Genomic DNA, 16,530 nt, shown 5'->3' on the forward strand with positions numbered 1-16,530 from the left:
AAGTTCATTCCAGGTAAACGTCAATTTTTTAAAAATAAGGTTTCTAGACGAATAGGTTAAGGGAATGCCATGGTGACAGTATAATTGGATATTAATAGTTTTTATCCTTTCTTTGTAGACAGTATGAAGAATTATAGATAGGTGGTAGTATGTGAATATAATGAATTTAGAACGGCTGAATGAATGGACTTGAAGGATTTATTGTGAGGGGGCGCTCAAAAAGGAGGGGAAAAAAGAAAGGATAAGAACCTGCAAATGGACTCTGAGTGAGGGAAAGAGAGGCAAAGGAGCAGAAGTAGATGGTATCAAACCTAGATCGCTGGTGCTGAGCACACTCCTCAATCACCACCTTCTTTTTCTTTATAAAGAGTGAGCAGAAAACAAAAAAAGGGGAAAATATAAGAGAATAAGTTGGAGGGAAGTGTACAGTTAATAGTCATAACTGTAAGTGGGATAAATTCACCCACAAAATGAAAGAGGAAAGCAGAATCCAGTGATATATTATTTACATTCAAATTTTACATATTTGAAATAAAAGATTCACACAATTAAAACAAGGGACTAGAGAAAAATCTAATATGCTTCAGCTGAAGTAAGAAAGACAGGGATAACAATCATATTACATGTCTTGCATTAGAAATAAGTCTATGTTTCTTAGCTGTTCATAACACCTTTACAAAAATTGACTGTATTAGGGTATTAAAAACCTCACAAATAAATTCAGAGAAACAGAAATATTAAATATATCCTTTATTGACCATAATTCAAAGAAAATTGATATTCAATAAAAAAGGACATTGAAGAAGGGCTTAAACATAAATTAGAGACTAAACTTAATCCTAAATAATTCTTATGTCAATTAGCAAATCATAATGAGGCAACATACTAAAACTATTAGTGCAGCACTTAGTGGAAAATTTATATTTCTAAACACTTTCATCAGTAAAAGGGAGAAAGAACAAATCTACTAATTGAGTTTACAGCAAAAAATACTAGAAAACGAACACATTAAAAACCTGCACTTAAACATCACCATGGAAATCCTGAAAATAAAAAAAATAACAGAAGCAAAAATTAATTAATTAAACTAAGAGTTGGGTTTTTTGAGGAGCCATAAAAATATATAAATCATTAGCTAATTTGATTTAATAAAAGAGAAAGGGAAAGCAATTGGCTATATCAAAAGTGAGAAAGGTGAATTCATAACAAATAAAGGAAATTATTAAAAACTATTTTACCCATTTATATGCTGATAAAGCAACCTAAGTGAATTGGAACAGAATAAGAGAGGACTCAGTCTAATCTCAAAAATAAATTAAACAAGCCATAAATGAACTCCCAAAGAAAAGCAGACAGATTTACAAATGAATTCTATCAGACATTTAAAGAACAATTAATTCCATTTCAACATAAGTTGTTGGAAAAAAAATAGGAAAAGAAAGGGTCCTACCAAGTTTTTCTATGATATGAATATGGTCTTGATCTGTCTTGTGTTCATCCTTTGTGTTCGAAGAAGACCATGACATCAGAGAAATGATTACATGACTTGCACTTGACTTTGTTTTGAGTGAGGGAGGGCTGTGCAAGGACACCAGCCTCACTTTCCCCTCCTGAGCCATTTGGATCCTGTGACTCGATATTCATCAGGATGACTGGAGAAGGCCCAGGATGCAGTGGGAGACCTTAGCCTATTCAGGTACTCAGAGTGAGATAAGTCTCTCTAAGTGAATAAGGCTCTCTAAGAAGTAATCAGGGAATGACCTCTTTAATGAACAAAAGAAGAAAAAAACAAGTAAATCAAGCTGGGAGGGAAAGAGCAATAATTACTACTGATAATCACTGTGAAGTCAGGAGGGTTTGGAAAACAGCCATTAAGTGGAGTTTGGACAGGGATCTATTGGTGTGCAATCTATGGACTTTAGAGTGCACTGGGTTTAAGGTTTTGGGGGGAAAAAAAGAGAGAGGGAGAGAAAGAAAAAGTCAGAAAGAAATCTATCCATTAAACCCAACTGGGCATCCTCTGGCCATCCAAATTTACCTTCCTTTGGAGAGGAGAAGGGGCTGAGGGGGCCCAAAAGGGAGTGGATGAACTGAGTTACCCAGTGAGCTGGGTCCCCATTCAGGCAGCTCAGTCTACTCACAGGTCTGTGTTCATCCTTCATTTTCAAAGAAGACCATGACATCAGAGAAATGATGACATGACTTGCACTTGACTTTGTTTTCAGTGAAAGAGGGCTCTGCAAGGTCACCAGCCTCACTTCCCCCTCATGAGCCATCTTATGATAATCTTAATACCTGAATCAGGAAGAGTAAAAACAGAAAGAAAATGATAAACCAGTATCCCTTAGTAAATATTGGTGCAAAATGCAAAAAAAAATTTAATAAAATATCAACAAGCAGCATATCATAAAGAGCATATATATATAATGACCATTGGATTTATACTATGAATTCAGGTTCAGTATTTGGAAAACTTTCAAAATAATTGACCATATTAATAATAATAATAATAGAATTAATGATTATATCAGTAGATGCAGGAAAAAGCGTTTGACTATAGATACAACATCCATTCCTGTTAAAAAAAAAATGTACCTTTCCTAATTGCGTTAAGAAGTATCTAAAAGTAGGAGTCAGCATTTTATGTACTGAAATAAACTAGAGGTCTTTTCAGTAAGACCAAGAGTAAATCAGTTTTATGTAGTCCTACAAGTGTAGGTTATTGTGATAAGACAAGAAAAAAGAAGTTGAAGCAGTCAACACAAGTAAAGAGGGTACAAAATCACCATTTGCAAGTGATATAATGGCTTAATTCAAGAACCCTACAATCAACTAAAAAATTAGTTGAAGCAATCATTTCAGTAGAGTTGCAAAAGAGAAAATAAATCCACAGAAATTATAAACATTTCTATAAGTTACCAATAAAACTCAGGGAAAAGAGACAGAAATTCAATTTTAAATAACTACAGAACGTATAAAATACTTTGAAGTCTACCTACCAAGACACATAGGAACAATATGAATATAATTGTAACACACTCTTCACAAAGACATTTAATTGAGAAAATATTAGTTGTTAGTGATTATGCTCAGTCAATGTAATAAAAATGAAAATACTACCCAAATTAACTTATTTATTCATTGATTATCAAGGGATTTCTTTATGAAGCCAGAAAAATAGCAATCAGATCTCAAACTGTACTACAAAGCAGAAATAATCTCGTACTGGTTAAGAAATAGGTTGATTAGCAGAACAGATTAGCTATATCCTATTCAGACACAAATGAGCACAGTGGCCTAGTGTTTTGTAAATCAGAAAATCCGTAAGTTAACTTCTGAGAAACTGGAGAGCCATCTGACTGAAACTGGGTATAAAACAACACCTCACTGTGCGTGAAGAAACAAGGAAGAAGTCATGCTTCAGATCTCTGCGAACTGGAAGGGTTTGAGACCAAACCCTTTGAGAGGATCATATAAGTTTATTTTTTTGATGATGTAAAATTTTCACACAAAGCCATTGTAACTAAAATTAAAAGGGAAGCAGGTAAGTGGGTGAAAAAATTTGTAGAAAGTTTCTGTGGTAAAGGTCTGAGTCAATTCTAAGACAATATGAAACTGATTCAAATTTATAAAGAGTGTTCTTCCCCAGTTGATAAATGGTTAAATGATGTAAACGGGTAGTTTTCAGAGGAATAAATCCGAGGTATTAATAGCCATATGAAAAAATGCTCCAAGTCACTAATAATCAGAGAAATACAAATTAAAGGAACTGTGGGTTTCCACTTCACGTCCATCAAATTAGAGAAGTTGACAGAAAAATTTGGAAAATAATAAATGATGTAGGGACTCTGGGAAAATAGATATATTAATGTGGAGCTGGTTGACCCAGCCATCTGGAATGTAGTTTGGAACTATGTCCCAAATGTTACCGAACCATGCATACTTTTTGTCCCAGTGATAGCACTGATAATTCTAAACGCCAAAGAAAGAAGAAAAGGACCTATATGTGCAAAAATATAGCAGATCTTTTTGTGATAGCAAAAAATTGGGAATTAAGAGAGTATACATTAACTGGAGAATGGCTGAAGAAATTATAAAATAAATAATAAAATAAGTGTATAGTTCTGTAAGAAATGCATGCAGTGTTTTTAGAGAATCTTGGGAAGATTTGTAGGAACTGGGGCAGAGAGAAGTGAGCAAAACCAAGAAAACAATTTATACAACAATAACAACATCGTAAAGACAATTTTAAAAGATTTACGAACTCTAATCAACGCAATAACCAGGAATTATTTCAGAAGATCCAGTGAAATTTGCTGCCCACTTACTGACAAAGAGTTGATTGACTCAGGGTACCAATTGAGACATAATATTTTTTGGACATGGCCAATCCAGGTATTTGTTTTTCTTGATTTATGCATTTCTGGGGAGTGTTGAAAATAATTTTTTGTTAGTTAAAAAAATATATTTTAAAAAGAAAGAAGGAAACTAAGAATAATTCCGTGTCAACTTGGAGAGAAATTTGTAATGAAGTGCTAAAAGGGACTCAAACTTGGCACATTTTTATTCCTTTTGCAACATTTTTATCTGTAAAGAAGGAATAGATAACATTTTGAGGTGACATGGAACTTGTAAGGGTAGGAAACTGACAAAATCAGAATATAAAATACTCAACAGGCTAGAATGTTAGGCTGGATCTAATAATAACTAATTGAATAGGATTACATATAAGTCTTATACTTGGCTTAAAAAAATCAAGTTTTGCTAGTTAAAGAATGAGAGAGGAATGCTAAGATAGCAGTTTGTGTGGAAAAAGTAAGGATTTTTTCATGGACTGTGCATCAGCAGTATAACAACAATGACAAAGCTAATTTAGCCTTAGACTGCTCCAAGAAAAAGAAGCACGGAGTCCAAAATAAGAGAGGGGAGAGTTCTTTTATTATCGTGCTCTGATGAAGACAGATATGGAGCGGTGAAAGGGTTTTAGAGACCATGTGTTGAAATAACTAGAGGTGTTTAACATGGACAAGAGAAAATTTGGGGGAGAGGGTAGAACATGATTGCTATATTCAAGTGTATTCTATATTTCTACAGTATTTCTCCAGGTTTTCAAGATACATGTTGACATAATTTTTCTACATATTTTCTATAAAGAATATTCTTAAAGGACAGTTACATTTACAGTGCTCTATAATTGCAAGATGAGTTGTCAGTTAACACCACAAGCATTTATTAAGGACTTGTGTGACAGACATCGTGTCAAATTATGGAATTCAAAGATAGTCTTCAGTGATGCATTTGAGTGTCCTCAAAGAGCTCACATGCTAATTGAGGAGATAACATGTAAATAACTAAGTACATGCAAGATATACAGAGTTAGTGGGAGATAATATAGGACGGAGATAATGGTAATAATTTGGAATACTAGGAAAAGCCTTCTTCAGAAGTTGGAATTTGAACTGAGTCTTGAAGCTAGGGATACCAAGTAGAGATGGGGAGGCAGACCATCCATGGCGTGGTATGGTGGATATCCAACGAAAAGACACAGATTAAGGAGATGTTGGTTGGTTGGTTGGTGACCTTGGTTCTCGAATAGTACCAAAATGACATTACCATGATAAAGTGAAATTTCAGTGCGTACAACTGTGACTGATCAGACCATTATGAGCTCTGAATGCTCTACCACAGATTGATCACAGATAGTTCCTGTGAATAGTTGGGGTGGTTATCCAAATTTACGCATCCTACATAGGAGATGTAATGTGTGGGAGAACAGTAAGTAAGCCAGTATAGGTGGATTATAGAGTACTTGAAGGTGGATAAAATGTAGAAGACTATAAAATAGGAAGGGTACAGGTCACAAAAAGCTTTAAATGAGTTTATTTTATCCTGAAAATAATAAGAAGCACTGGAGGTGGCAAGAGGTGATATAGTCAGATGTATGCTTTAAGAAAATCAACTTGACAATTGAGTAGAGGATAGAGTGGAGTGGGGAGAGACATGAAGAAAAGGGGGTCACCAATTAGAAGACTAGTGTTATAATCCAAATGAGAGATGATAAGAACTTGAACTAAGGTGGTATGTGTAAGTAGAGAAAAGGAGTAGGATATGAGAAATGTTGGAAAAATAGAAACAACAAGGTTTGGCAATGGACTGGATATATGGGATGAAAAAAGGTAAGGATTCAAGGTTATAAGTGTCTTTGACAGAAATAGGGAAGTTGAGAGGAGGGCTTTGAGGTGAAGGGAAAATAATGAGTTATGATTTGGACATGCAGATTTTAAGATGTTTGAGTTGTCTGTTTCTAGATGTTCAGAAGACTAGGACTGTATGTATAGATCTGGAATCATCTCCATGAAGATAATTTAATTCAGTGAAATTGATATCACCATATAAGGTAATATAGGGTAAAAAGAGAAGACTCAGGACAGAGACTTGGGAGGTAGGGGAGAGAAACACACATCGCTACTAGAGAGAGTGGTGTGACTGAAGAACTGTGAAGAGAAGAGATTGGACAGCTAGAAGAACCAAGAGAAAATAGGTATGAAAATCTAGAAAAGATAGGGCATCCAAGATAAGAAAGTCATCAGTAGCTGTCAAAGGCTTCAAAGAGGTCAAGAAAGATGGAGGACTAAGAAAAGGCAATTCATTTGGCAGGAATTGTTGGTAACTTTTGAAAGGACAGTTCTAGCTGAATAAGATCAGATGCCAAATTATCAGAGGTTTACGAAAGAGTGAGAGTAAAGTGAAGCCTCCAAATATAAGTTTGTTTGGTTTTTCTTCCAATGAGTTTAGTAACATAGGTGAGGAGAAATATAATAGTGGGTATGGTAATCAATATCAGTAGGGTCTGTTGAGTGGTTTGGAGTGTTTTTTTTTTCTTTTTTAGTCAGATTTTTAAAAAACATTTTTATTTAAAGTTTTGAGTTCCAAATTCTATCCTTCTTTCCTTTCCCTTCCCTCCCCCCGAGATGGTAAGTAATCAGATACATAGATTATACATGTGCAGTTATGTAAAACATTTCCATATTAATCAAGAAAGAAAGTGGAAAAATAGCATGTTCCAGTCTGTATTCAAACAATGTCAGTTCTTTCCCTGGAGTCAGATAGTATATTTCATCATTAGTCCTTTGGGATTGTCTTGGATCATTGTATTATTGAGAATAGGTAGTCATTCACAATTCTTCATGGAACAGTATTGCTGTTACTATGTACAGTATTCTCCTCATTCTATTCACTTTACTATGCAGTTTATATAAGTCTTTCCAGGTTTTTCTGAATTCATCGTGCTTGTCATTTCTTACAACACAATAATATTCCATTACAATCACATACCACAGCTTGTTTAGCCATTTCCCAATTGATGGGCATCCCTCTACAACTTACAGTCTAAGGAGTTGCCTAGAGCACTAAAAGGTTAATTAAGTCTAGGGTCCAGGGTCACAGGGAGAATGTGTCAGGGGTAGGACCACTAAACCACATTGCTTCTATATATTAAGAATGTCAGTGGTTTAACTATTATTGTAAGTAGTCTAAGAACTTTTTTATTCTTAGTATTCTATCCTGTTTCTCTCCCACCCTCTCATTGCTACTGTGGAAGCAATTGCAGGTCTGAGGATGATTTTATTTTTGTTCATTTTTGTCAGTTGCCCTGAATGCCCTGGCTCTAGGTAGAGCTTGGTTACATTTCCATATGTGACTTACATCACTGACATGAACTGGAAAATTGTAATACTGATTCAGAGGAATCCATTATAATCTATAAAAGGATGTGATGCTAAAGAATTATGAGAGTAATTTCACAAAAATTTGTTTTCCAAAATGTTTGACAGCTATACCAGGCCCATACAAATGTTTCCAAGTCTGAGACCAAGGAAGAGCTGAGTGATCAACATTTTTAGGAAGCTGAGGCTATGACCAAAGAATAGCAGAAAAGTGACCCAAAGAGTCCTCCTACTAGTTATGATATTAAGACAGTGATTGAGTATGAGGAATGGAAAACAGAATACAAGTTTTGGAAGTGTAGCATTGCAGTGGGAAAAGGGAAGGCATCATTGTGCAGCATTTTCAGAACAGGAGGGGATGCCCTGAACCAAATTTTCACTGGTGTTCAAGGCTGAAAAACTTTCCAAGAAGGTCTAATTTGTAATGAGCCTTCATAGGATACCACAGTCCAAAAAAATTTACCAGCAAGTCTGTTACTGGATCAGTACTCAGGTTTGGTGGAATTTGCCAGATCTTTTATTTTGCCTATCCTTTGAGAACTCAAGATCCCCTCCATGGCGTGATTGGACATCAGAGGACTTTTGTTGAGTTATGTACCAATTTAAAAATGTGTAGCTAAATGTTTTAATGAGTAGGATGAAAGGAGAGGCTGGATTTTAAGATTATTTAGCTCACAGCTTTACTCAAACTTTTCTTCTATAAAATATACACTCCTTGTATTTTTCAAATTATTTAGGGTAACGAGGTGAAGTACGTAGCTGTAGAGGAGGTAAGAGGGTAACCAGTACCTGTGATCTTTCCTAATGATTTCTGTATATGGTGCTCTAAACATATAGGAATAATTGATTTGGCTTTGAGTAAGTTTTTTAATTCTGTCTGAGCCAGGTCTTTACAACAAATGACTTGAGAAATGTAGTGTTGCTACTGTGCATTCTCCTGTTTGTCACATGACCCTCAGCAACCAACCATTGTCAGTTTCTCTCTGGTCTAACCTGTCTGCAGCCTGAAGAAGTTAGCCTATTTTAATTTTAGCCTCTACCTACTGCCAAGTTGTGTAGGTCTGCTCTAGGCTATGGTTTCCTCATGTATAAATAACTGCAGGGTTGAACTAGATGATCTCCTAGGTCTCCTCTAGTTCCAATATTTGTTGTCCTTCTCATATCCTTTCCAGCTTTGATGTTCTATTTTTTCAAGTCCTTCCCATTTTAAGTATTCTGAGTTCTCCATTCTAAGGCTTCTTCTGATATTGAAACCTTATGTTCTAAGTTCCTAGTCATCTCTAAAATTCCATGATTCTACGCTGTCTACTTAAGCATTACGATAGTTTATGGGGTTCTTGAGAAAGAGGAAAATGTACTGTTCACAAGTATTTAGTGAAAGACATCAGGGAGAATTGAAGGAAATTGGACCTGACCAAGTAAAGATAATGACCATACTGCAAGACCCTAAAGGATGACTGTATGTGAGAAGAAATTAAAGGACCTCATAGATATGATAGTTGCTGGCTTCTTTTTCTCCTTTGTAATTGAGAAATAGAAACATGGTGTAGATTTTCCTTTCTACTTCTTTCCTTACTCCACAGGTAGCCAAATGATTGGCTTTGTTCCATTGAAGTTTAATACAAATGTCTCTTTGTGCAATCCTAAGTGCCAAATGAGGAACTTATGGTAGGAAACATGGTGAGAAGATCACTCTGCCACATACTTAAAAGGAAATCTTTTTAGACCAAATATAGGGGCTTCACCCTATTTTCTTGTCTTTGCTAGCAATAGAATTACATATCAAAAATCCTGGAAAACTGGACCAGTTTTATAACTGATACCAGGAGGTGTATTTGTCCAGTTTTACTTCACAATAAATGTGACAGCTGTTGGGGAAAATATATTATGATAATATGAAAATATATTAAATCTTTGACTACTTTGTTTATGTCCATTAAGTTAATTTATAGTTGGTCAAATAACTCACAAATCAATGGAAGAACACTTTCTAATTTGTTTAAGATATATGAGTATTCCCGGTGTTATCCTTTCGCATTCTATGTGCTACCTGAAGGTTACAACCTTTTAGGAATCCAACTGATGCCATGCTTTTGCTATCTTTATGCTTTATATCAGCTTTTTCATTGAGTTCTATTTGGGGTTTTTAAAAAAAAGAAAAGCTCAGTGACCTATTTTTGAGAGGAGACTTTAATTAATTGAGTGAGATAATATAAGGAAAGCACCTTTTAAATAGTATGAAGCATTATATAAATGTCAGCCACTTACCTATTTTGTACTCAAGTCAGTAGACTCTGGGGCACTATACATTTTAGATACAGGGAGCCTTTAAATAATACGTGCCCAATTTAGGAGTGTAATTACTAAATATAATTCCTGGCAAGCAGGAACTGTCGACTGTAGCTTCCAATACCAGTTCCCTCCATGTTACTGCTACAGAATCCCTGTCCCCCTTCCCTGCCCTCTCTGAAGCCCAGAGAGGCCATTCCCATTCCTTTGGCCTAACAGAAAGATAAATGCAACTTGAGCCCTGTCTCAGGTGAATTCAATTCAACAAGCTGTATGGAACCTCATGTTATACACTAGAAATACAAAAACAAAAAGAAAAAATGTACCAGTCCTTAAGGAACTTGCATTCTACTGGAGAAAACCAATATGCATAGAAGCTAGTTTGAGGAGAGAGAGCATTTACCACTAGAGGAATAAGGAAAGACTTCAAATAGAAGGTAGTTTCTGAGCTGAACCTTGAGGGAAACATGTGTCTCAAAGGTGGAAGTGACAAGGGAGTGCATTTCAGACAAGTGCAAAGATATGGAGGTAAGTATTGGAATTTCAAATTTGGTCTGCAACAAGTAAGGCAGTTTATCTGGAACATAGAATCTATAAGGGAGAATAATATGAAACCAGTCTAGAAAGATAAGCTAGAAACAATTATAAAGGCATTTAAGTGCCAAATAGAGAAATTTGTGTTTTATCCTAGAGTATATAGGGGGTTGCTGACGTTTCTTGGGTAGAGAAGTGATATGGGTGCAACCTCTGCTTTAGGAATATCAGTGTAACAGCTGTGTGGAAGATGGAGTAAAGAGGAGAAGAAAAACTAGAAGCAGAGATATCAGGAGACTGTTACGATAGTTGAGACCAGAACTGATGAGAAGCTAAAATACAGTTGTAGTTATGTTAGTGGAGAAAAGGGAATTACTTTGACACATGTTGTGGATGCAAAATTATTCCAAATTGCAGCTGATTAGAAGTGAATTAACATAAAAGGTAGAAAATGGGTTGTCAGTCTGAGTAACTGGAAAAATGGTAGGTACACTTGACAGAAAGGAGGAAGTTTGTAGTAGGGAAGATAGTGAGTTCCGTTTTGGAAATGTTAAACTTAAAGTGCATTTGGAACATCTGGGTGGATATGCGCTGGTGATAATGAATATTTAAAGGAGATTTTATAGAGAACAAAGCTTTGAAGGTTCCTGACAAAGCCTGGAAAACACCTGTGGTTAAGGGGCTGGAAATGAATGATCCAGTAACAACAAAAATGAAAAGAATGGTACAACTTGGTAGCTATCTGGGACAATGTCAAAAGTGTCAAAATCTGCCGAGAGAGAATGAGAACTTAGATGACTTTAAATGAGAGAGCATTGATAACTTTGGATAGAACCATTTCATTCAAGTGTGAAAGGAGGCAATATTGTAAGAAATTAAGGAAATAAAAGATAATGAATGGAGGCCCTTTTATGAGTTTGGCTGTGAAAAGAAGAAGAAATGTAGTATGAGAGCTCCTGGAAATGGCAGAATCTAGTGAAAGTATTTTAAGGATATGGGAGACTTAGACATGTTTGTGTAGGCAGCAAAGAATGAACCAACAGAGATTGAAAATGAGAGGGAGGGAAGGGAGGAGGGAAGGGACAAGATCCTGAAAGAGATATAACTAAATAGAAACTACGGTACAAGTAGGATGGCCTTTGCAAAAGGAGACACATTCATCAGAGACAAATAAATAAGGTAGAATGGGAGATGTTATACATGGTTTTTAGCAACCCACTGACCCTTCTTTCCCTCCTACTTCCCCCATATTGACGAGGAGGTGTAGGGTGGAAGAAGGAAGATAAGTATTATATGCAGATACAATATGTGTGTGAGAGGACTACAGTATGCTATAAAGTCAGATGAGGGAGCTATCACTACTGGATGGTGGGGAGGAATTAGTGGAGGTTTCTTTGAAAAGTGGTCTTTGAGGCCTCATTTCTAGAATATATAGAGAACTCACCCAAATGTATAATCATACAAGTCATTCCCCAATTGATAAATGGTCAAAGGATATGAACAGGCAATTTTCAGAGGAAGAAATTAAAGCTATCTATAATCATATGAAAAAATGCTCTAAATCACTATTGGTTAGAGAGATGCAAATCAAAACAACTCTGAGGTACCACATCACACCTATAAGATTGGCAAACATGACAGAACAAGAAAATGATAAATGCTGGAGAGGATGTGGGAGAGTTGGAACACTAATTCATTGTTGGTGGAGCTGTGAGCGCATCCAACCATTCTGGAGAGCAATTTGGAACTATGCCCAAAGGGCTACAAAAATGTGCATACCCTTTGACCCAGCAATATCGCTACTAGGACTATATCCCCAAGAGATCATAAAAATGGGAAAGGGTCCCACATGTACAAAAATATTTATAGCAGCACTCTATGTAGTTGCCAAAAACTGGAAGTCAGGGGGATGTCCATCAATTGGGGAATGGCTGAATAAATTATGGTATATGAATGTAATGGAGTACTATTGTGCCATAAGAAATGATGAACAAGAAGACTTCAGAGAGGCCTGGAAGGACTTATATGACCTGATGCTGAGTGAAAGGAGCAGAACCAGGAGAACTTTATGCACAGCAACAACCACAGTGTGTGAGAGTTTTTTCTGGTAGACTTAGATTTTTGTAATAACACAAGAACTTCTGAAAAAAAAAAAAAAATCCCAATGGTGGACCTCAAGGCAAAATGCCTTCCACACTCAGAGAGAGAAATATGGAAGTCACTCACATAATGTAGCAGATCATGTTTGTGTATGTGTATCTGTTTGTGTATCATGTTCTGATTTGTTATACGGATTCTTTCATTTATCTTAGTCTGACTACATAGCATGACTATAGTGAAAATATACTCAATAGGAAAGTATATGTAGAATCTATACAGAATTGTATGCAGTCGTGGGGAGGGAGGGAGGTAGTGGGGGGTGGGTGGGGAGGGATAAAATCGCAATTGTATGGCAGTGATTGTTAAACATTAAAAAAATAAAAAATAAAAAATAAAAAAAAAAAAAGAAAAAAGAAAAGTGGTCTTTGAGGTAGGCTTAGGGTATCATTAGCCTAGATAAAGACAGGATGAATTCTGGGAGTGAATGAAGATCTAGAGGCAGAAAAGTACAGAATGTGTCTTAAGAACAAAGCAGTACAGCTGACTGCAGTGTAGAGTAAGGAAGAAGGGGCTATGTGTAGTAAGGTAGGGCCAGATTGTGGAGAGCTTGAAAAGCCAGGCTACTCAGGTTTACCAGAGAGTGGAAACTCTGTCCCCAGAAATTTATTTTCTTTTCAAGAGGTAACAAATACATGACTTTCCCACAATACTTTACCTCAAATGCCTTGTAAACTTTTGCTATGTCAATGTCAGTTTCTATCTAATCCCTTTTTCTTTTTTCTTACAGTGGTTGATATCCCAACAAGTATCCTTTTCGTTTTATTTCTCTTTAAGTATTGCTCTGTTAGATAATATATGTCATAAACTTTGGATGAATGGCTAAATGTTAGTTATCTACCAGCTCAGTATATAACATTGGGACTGCATAGCATTACAATTGAAAGTGATTATCTTAGTGTAGAGGTCTTTGCCGTATTTTTTTTGCAGTTTTCATATTTCCTTAACTAGATGTCACTAGATTCCACAGTTTGAAGATGTCAAATTTGAAGCAGCAAGTCTTCTATCTGAGCTATATTGCCAAGAGGTGAGAATGTTGTTGTCACTCAAAAATTGAGTCACTCTTTTAGCTATAACAAAGTGAAAGAGTAATTTTTAAATTTAGAATTTCTCTAGTTTTTAAAATACCTTATGATTTTCTTACTTCAGATACCCCATTTTTAGATTATATATGTGTAAACATTTTTAAAAATATTAACAAAATCCCTTTATAAGGAAAATAAATACCAAATAGCTTCTGTGTGATACTATTCTACTATTCTTAATAGTCTGAAGACTAATTTCTTTTTGCATGGAAACTTTTTAAATTCATATGTGTATTGCATCCCCTCTACAGTAAAACCACAGTATACACTTTTAGGCTCCAATTCCCTCTTACCAGTAAATCACTTTATAATTCCTTTTGATGCTTATAATTGCATATGTACATATGTCTATATGTGCAGGGTTTTTGAGGTTTGTTTTTTTAACCATAATTATGGGCCTTCTGCTTCTGCTTTTTTTACTGTGCATGATTTGATACGTACCTTTGCATATTTTTGCATAATTCTTCACATTCCATTCTTCATGACTTGAACAGTACAGTATAGTACTCCATTGTTTTGATATACCTACCATATTGTGTTTAAGTGTTTCCCAAACACTAATCATTTAGGTTGCTTCCATTACTACTATGTACAGGGCAATTACAAACATCTTTGTTTAAATGAATTATTTCCTTGGAATATATTGATAGTAGTAGCATTATTGAAGTTAAAGGGAATAATGAATTTTCGGGTTATTTCATACAACTAGACTAAACTACAGGAAAACTGTACAAGTTTATTCTGTTACATATGAGTGTATCTCTTTCCTCATAGCCCCAACCAACTTTTGACTTTATCATTTTTCTTTCCATCTTTTAAATTGATGGGCTTAAGTGTTTTTATTTGAACACTCTCTTTTTTAAGTATAATGTTATTTAAGAGAGCCTGCATGATAATGGGCTGAGAGCTTCACCTAAGAAGGAAGTCCTATTTGGTGCAGAATAGGTAAGATTGAGGTTGACATCTAATTTGACCATATGAAGTTCTGTACTTGATTGTTTCAGACTTGTCTAATGATTAATTGTTGTGTGGAAATATGCACAATGGTACAAAACTTAAGAAAGAATAATTGGTTTTTACATGGCAAATTGCCACCTACACATTCCTAAACCTTTGACAAGCATGACTAGTAATGGCCATCAGAAATTGAAGCTGCTGTATAAATAATCTTATTTGAATATTGATTTTTTTCCCCCAAATTATAAATGTCCCTTCAGAATTCAGTCGATGCTGCAAAACCACTCTTGCGTAAAGCAATTCAGATTTCACAGCAAACACCTTACTGGCACTGTAGACTACTCTTTCAGCTTGCGGTGAGTATTATCTTTCTCTATAAAGAGATGAGAAATGCTGAGAAGCATAATTATATCATATTTTCTTTTTATATAGCTTTATAGCCATAGGTGAGTGATCATATATCTTTGAACTTATTTATCTCTAAGATGGAGAAAATACTTGTCCTGCCTAGCTAGAATTGTTCTGAGAAAAGTGCTTTGAAGGCAATAAAGTAACATTTCAGCACCATAAGGATCTACAGTTTCATCAGTCTGAGTACTCTGTCCACTGACATAAATCAAAATGCCTCTCTAACTTAATATAGTCTTCAGAAGTTGTGATAGCAGAAAATTCATCACTCAGGTTCTTCGCAATTAGGTAGGCAGGTCCTCAGATGACATGCTTTCAATCTAGCATCAGGCCTGAAATGGAAGCCTTTTCAGTTTGTTAGGATTTATCAAAGCTTGTGCTCAGCTAGTAAAGCTTTCAGGAACTTGGGGTCATTTCCATGCCATGATGAGACATCAGAATGTGACTAGTGGAAGAAAGTGACCTATAAATGTGAAATGATTATTATCAGAAATAGTTCAGAGATCAGCCAAGTAGAAGATTTGATTTTTAACTTTGCTTTTCCAACTATTACAAAGAGAGCATGTAGAGAATAGAAAAATTTGAAATATTTTGGAAAGTATTAATTCATCATTCATTCAACAGACATTTATTAAACACCTTCTATTTATCAGGCTCTGTGGTAGGCCCTGGGAGATACAAAAACAGAAAGTAGAACATGTCCCCTCCCTTCGGGCTGTTGAGCTTTCAGGGAGAGATACACAGAAATTTAATACAGAGTAGGTACAAGGTGCTTTTGAGGTGGAGTGGGATTATTGGCAACTTGGAGAATAAGGATAAACCTTCTATAGGGGGTGGCACCTGAGCTGAGCAGAGGTGAGATGAGTATATTGTAAATATGGGGGGTCTCTATACAAAGGCATGGAAGGAAGAAGTGAAAGGTCATGTATGGGGAATTTCAGGTAAGCCTGTTTGTCTGGAATATTGTGAGTGAAAGAAAGTAATGTACAGTAATCTTGAAAGGATAGGCTGGAGCCAGATGGTAAAGGACTTTAAAAGCCAAATAGAGAAATTTGTATATTATGCTAGAAGCAATAGGGAACTGTGCCTTGGGAATATAAATTTGGTGGGTGGATTGAAGATGTGTCAGAGAAAGAAGAGCCTGGAGACAAAGAATATCAGTTAAGAGACTATTGTAATAATTTGTATAAGGTGATGAGGTCCTGAATAGGGTAGTGGATAAGTGAATGAAAGATAAGGGACAGATGAAAGATGTAGTGTGGAAATAAAATTGATATGATTTGGAAACTGTGTACAAGGGATGAGGGAAAGGGAATAGTCCAGGCTAACTCACAAGATTGTAAGCCTGAGTGACTAGAAGCATGATGATGCCCTCG

The 16,530-nt window shown here is 35.7% G+C and overlaps 1 protein-coding gene across 2 annotated transcripts in view; it reads left to right on the top strand.

Annotated features, from left to right (window-relative positions):
* Positions 1-16,530, top strand: part of MAU2 (MAU2 sister chromatid cohesion factor) — an 87,640-nt gene that overhangs the window by 11,874 nt on the left and 59,236 nt on the right. For both annotated transcript variants that reach the window (XM_072601115.1, XM_072601116.1), the window contains exons 2-4: positions 13,435-13,452; positions 13,666-13,731; positions 15,007-15,102. In XM_072601115.1, the coding sequence (XP_072457216.1) occupies positions 13,435-13,452; positions 13,666-13,731; positions 15,007-15,102 (180 nt within the window). The remainder of the gene's footprint in view (positions 1-13,434; positions 13,453-13,665; positions 13,732-15,006; positions 15,103-16,530) is intronic.

Source organism: Notamacropus eugenii, chromosome 4 (assembly GCF_028372415.1).
Source record: "Notamacropus eugenii isolate mMacEug1 chromosome 4, mMacEug1.pri_v2, whole genome shotgun sequence".
Taxonomy (NCBI): Eukaryota; Metazoa; Chordata; class Mammalia; order Diprotodontia; family Macropodidae; genus Notamacropus; species Notamacropus eugenii.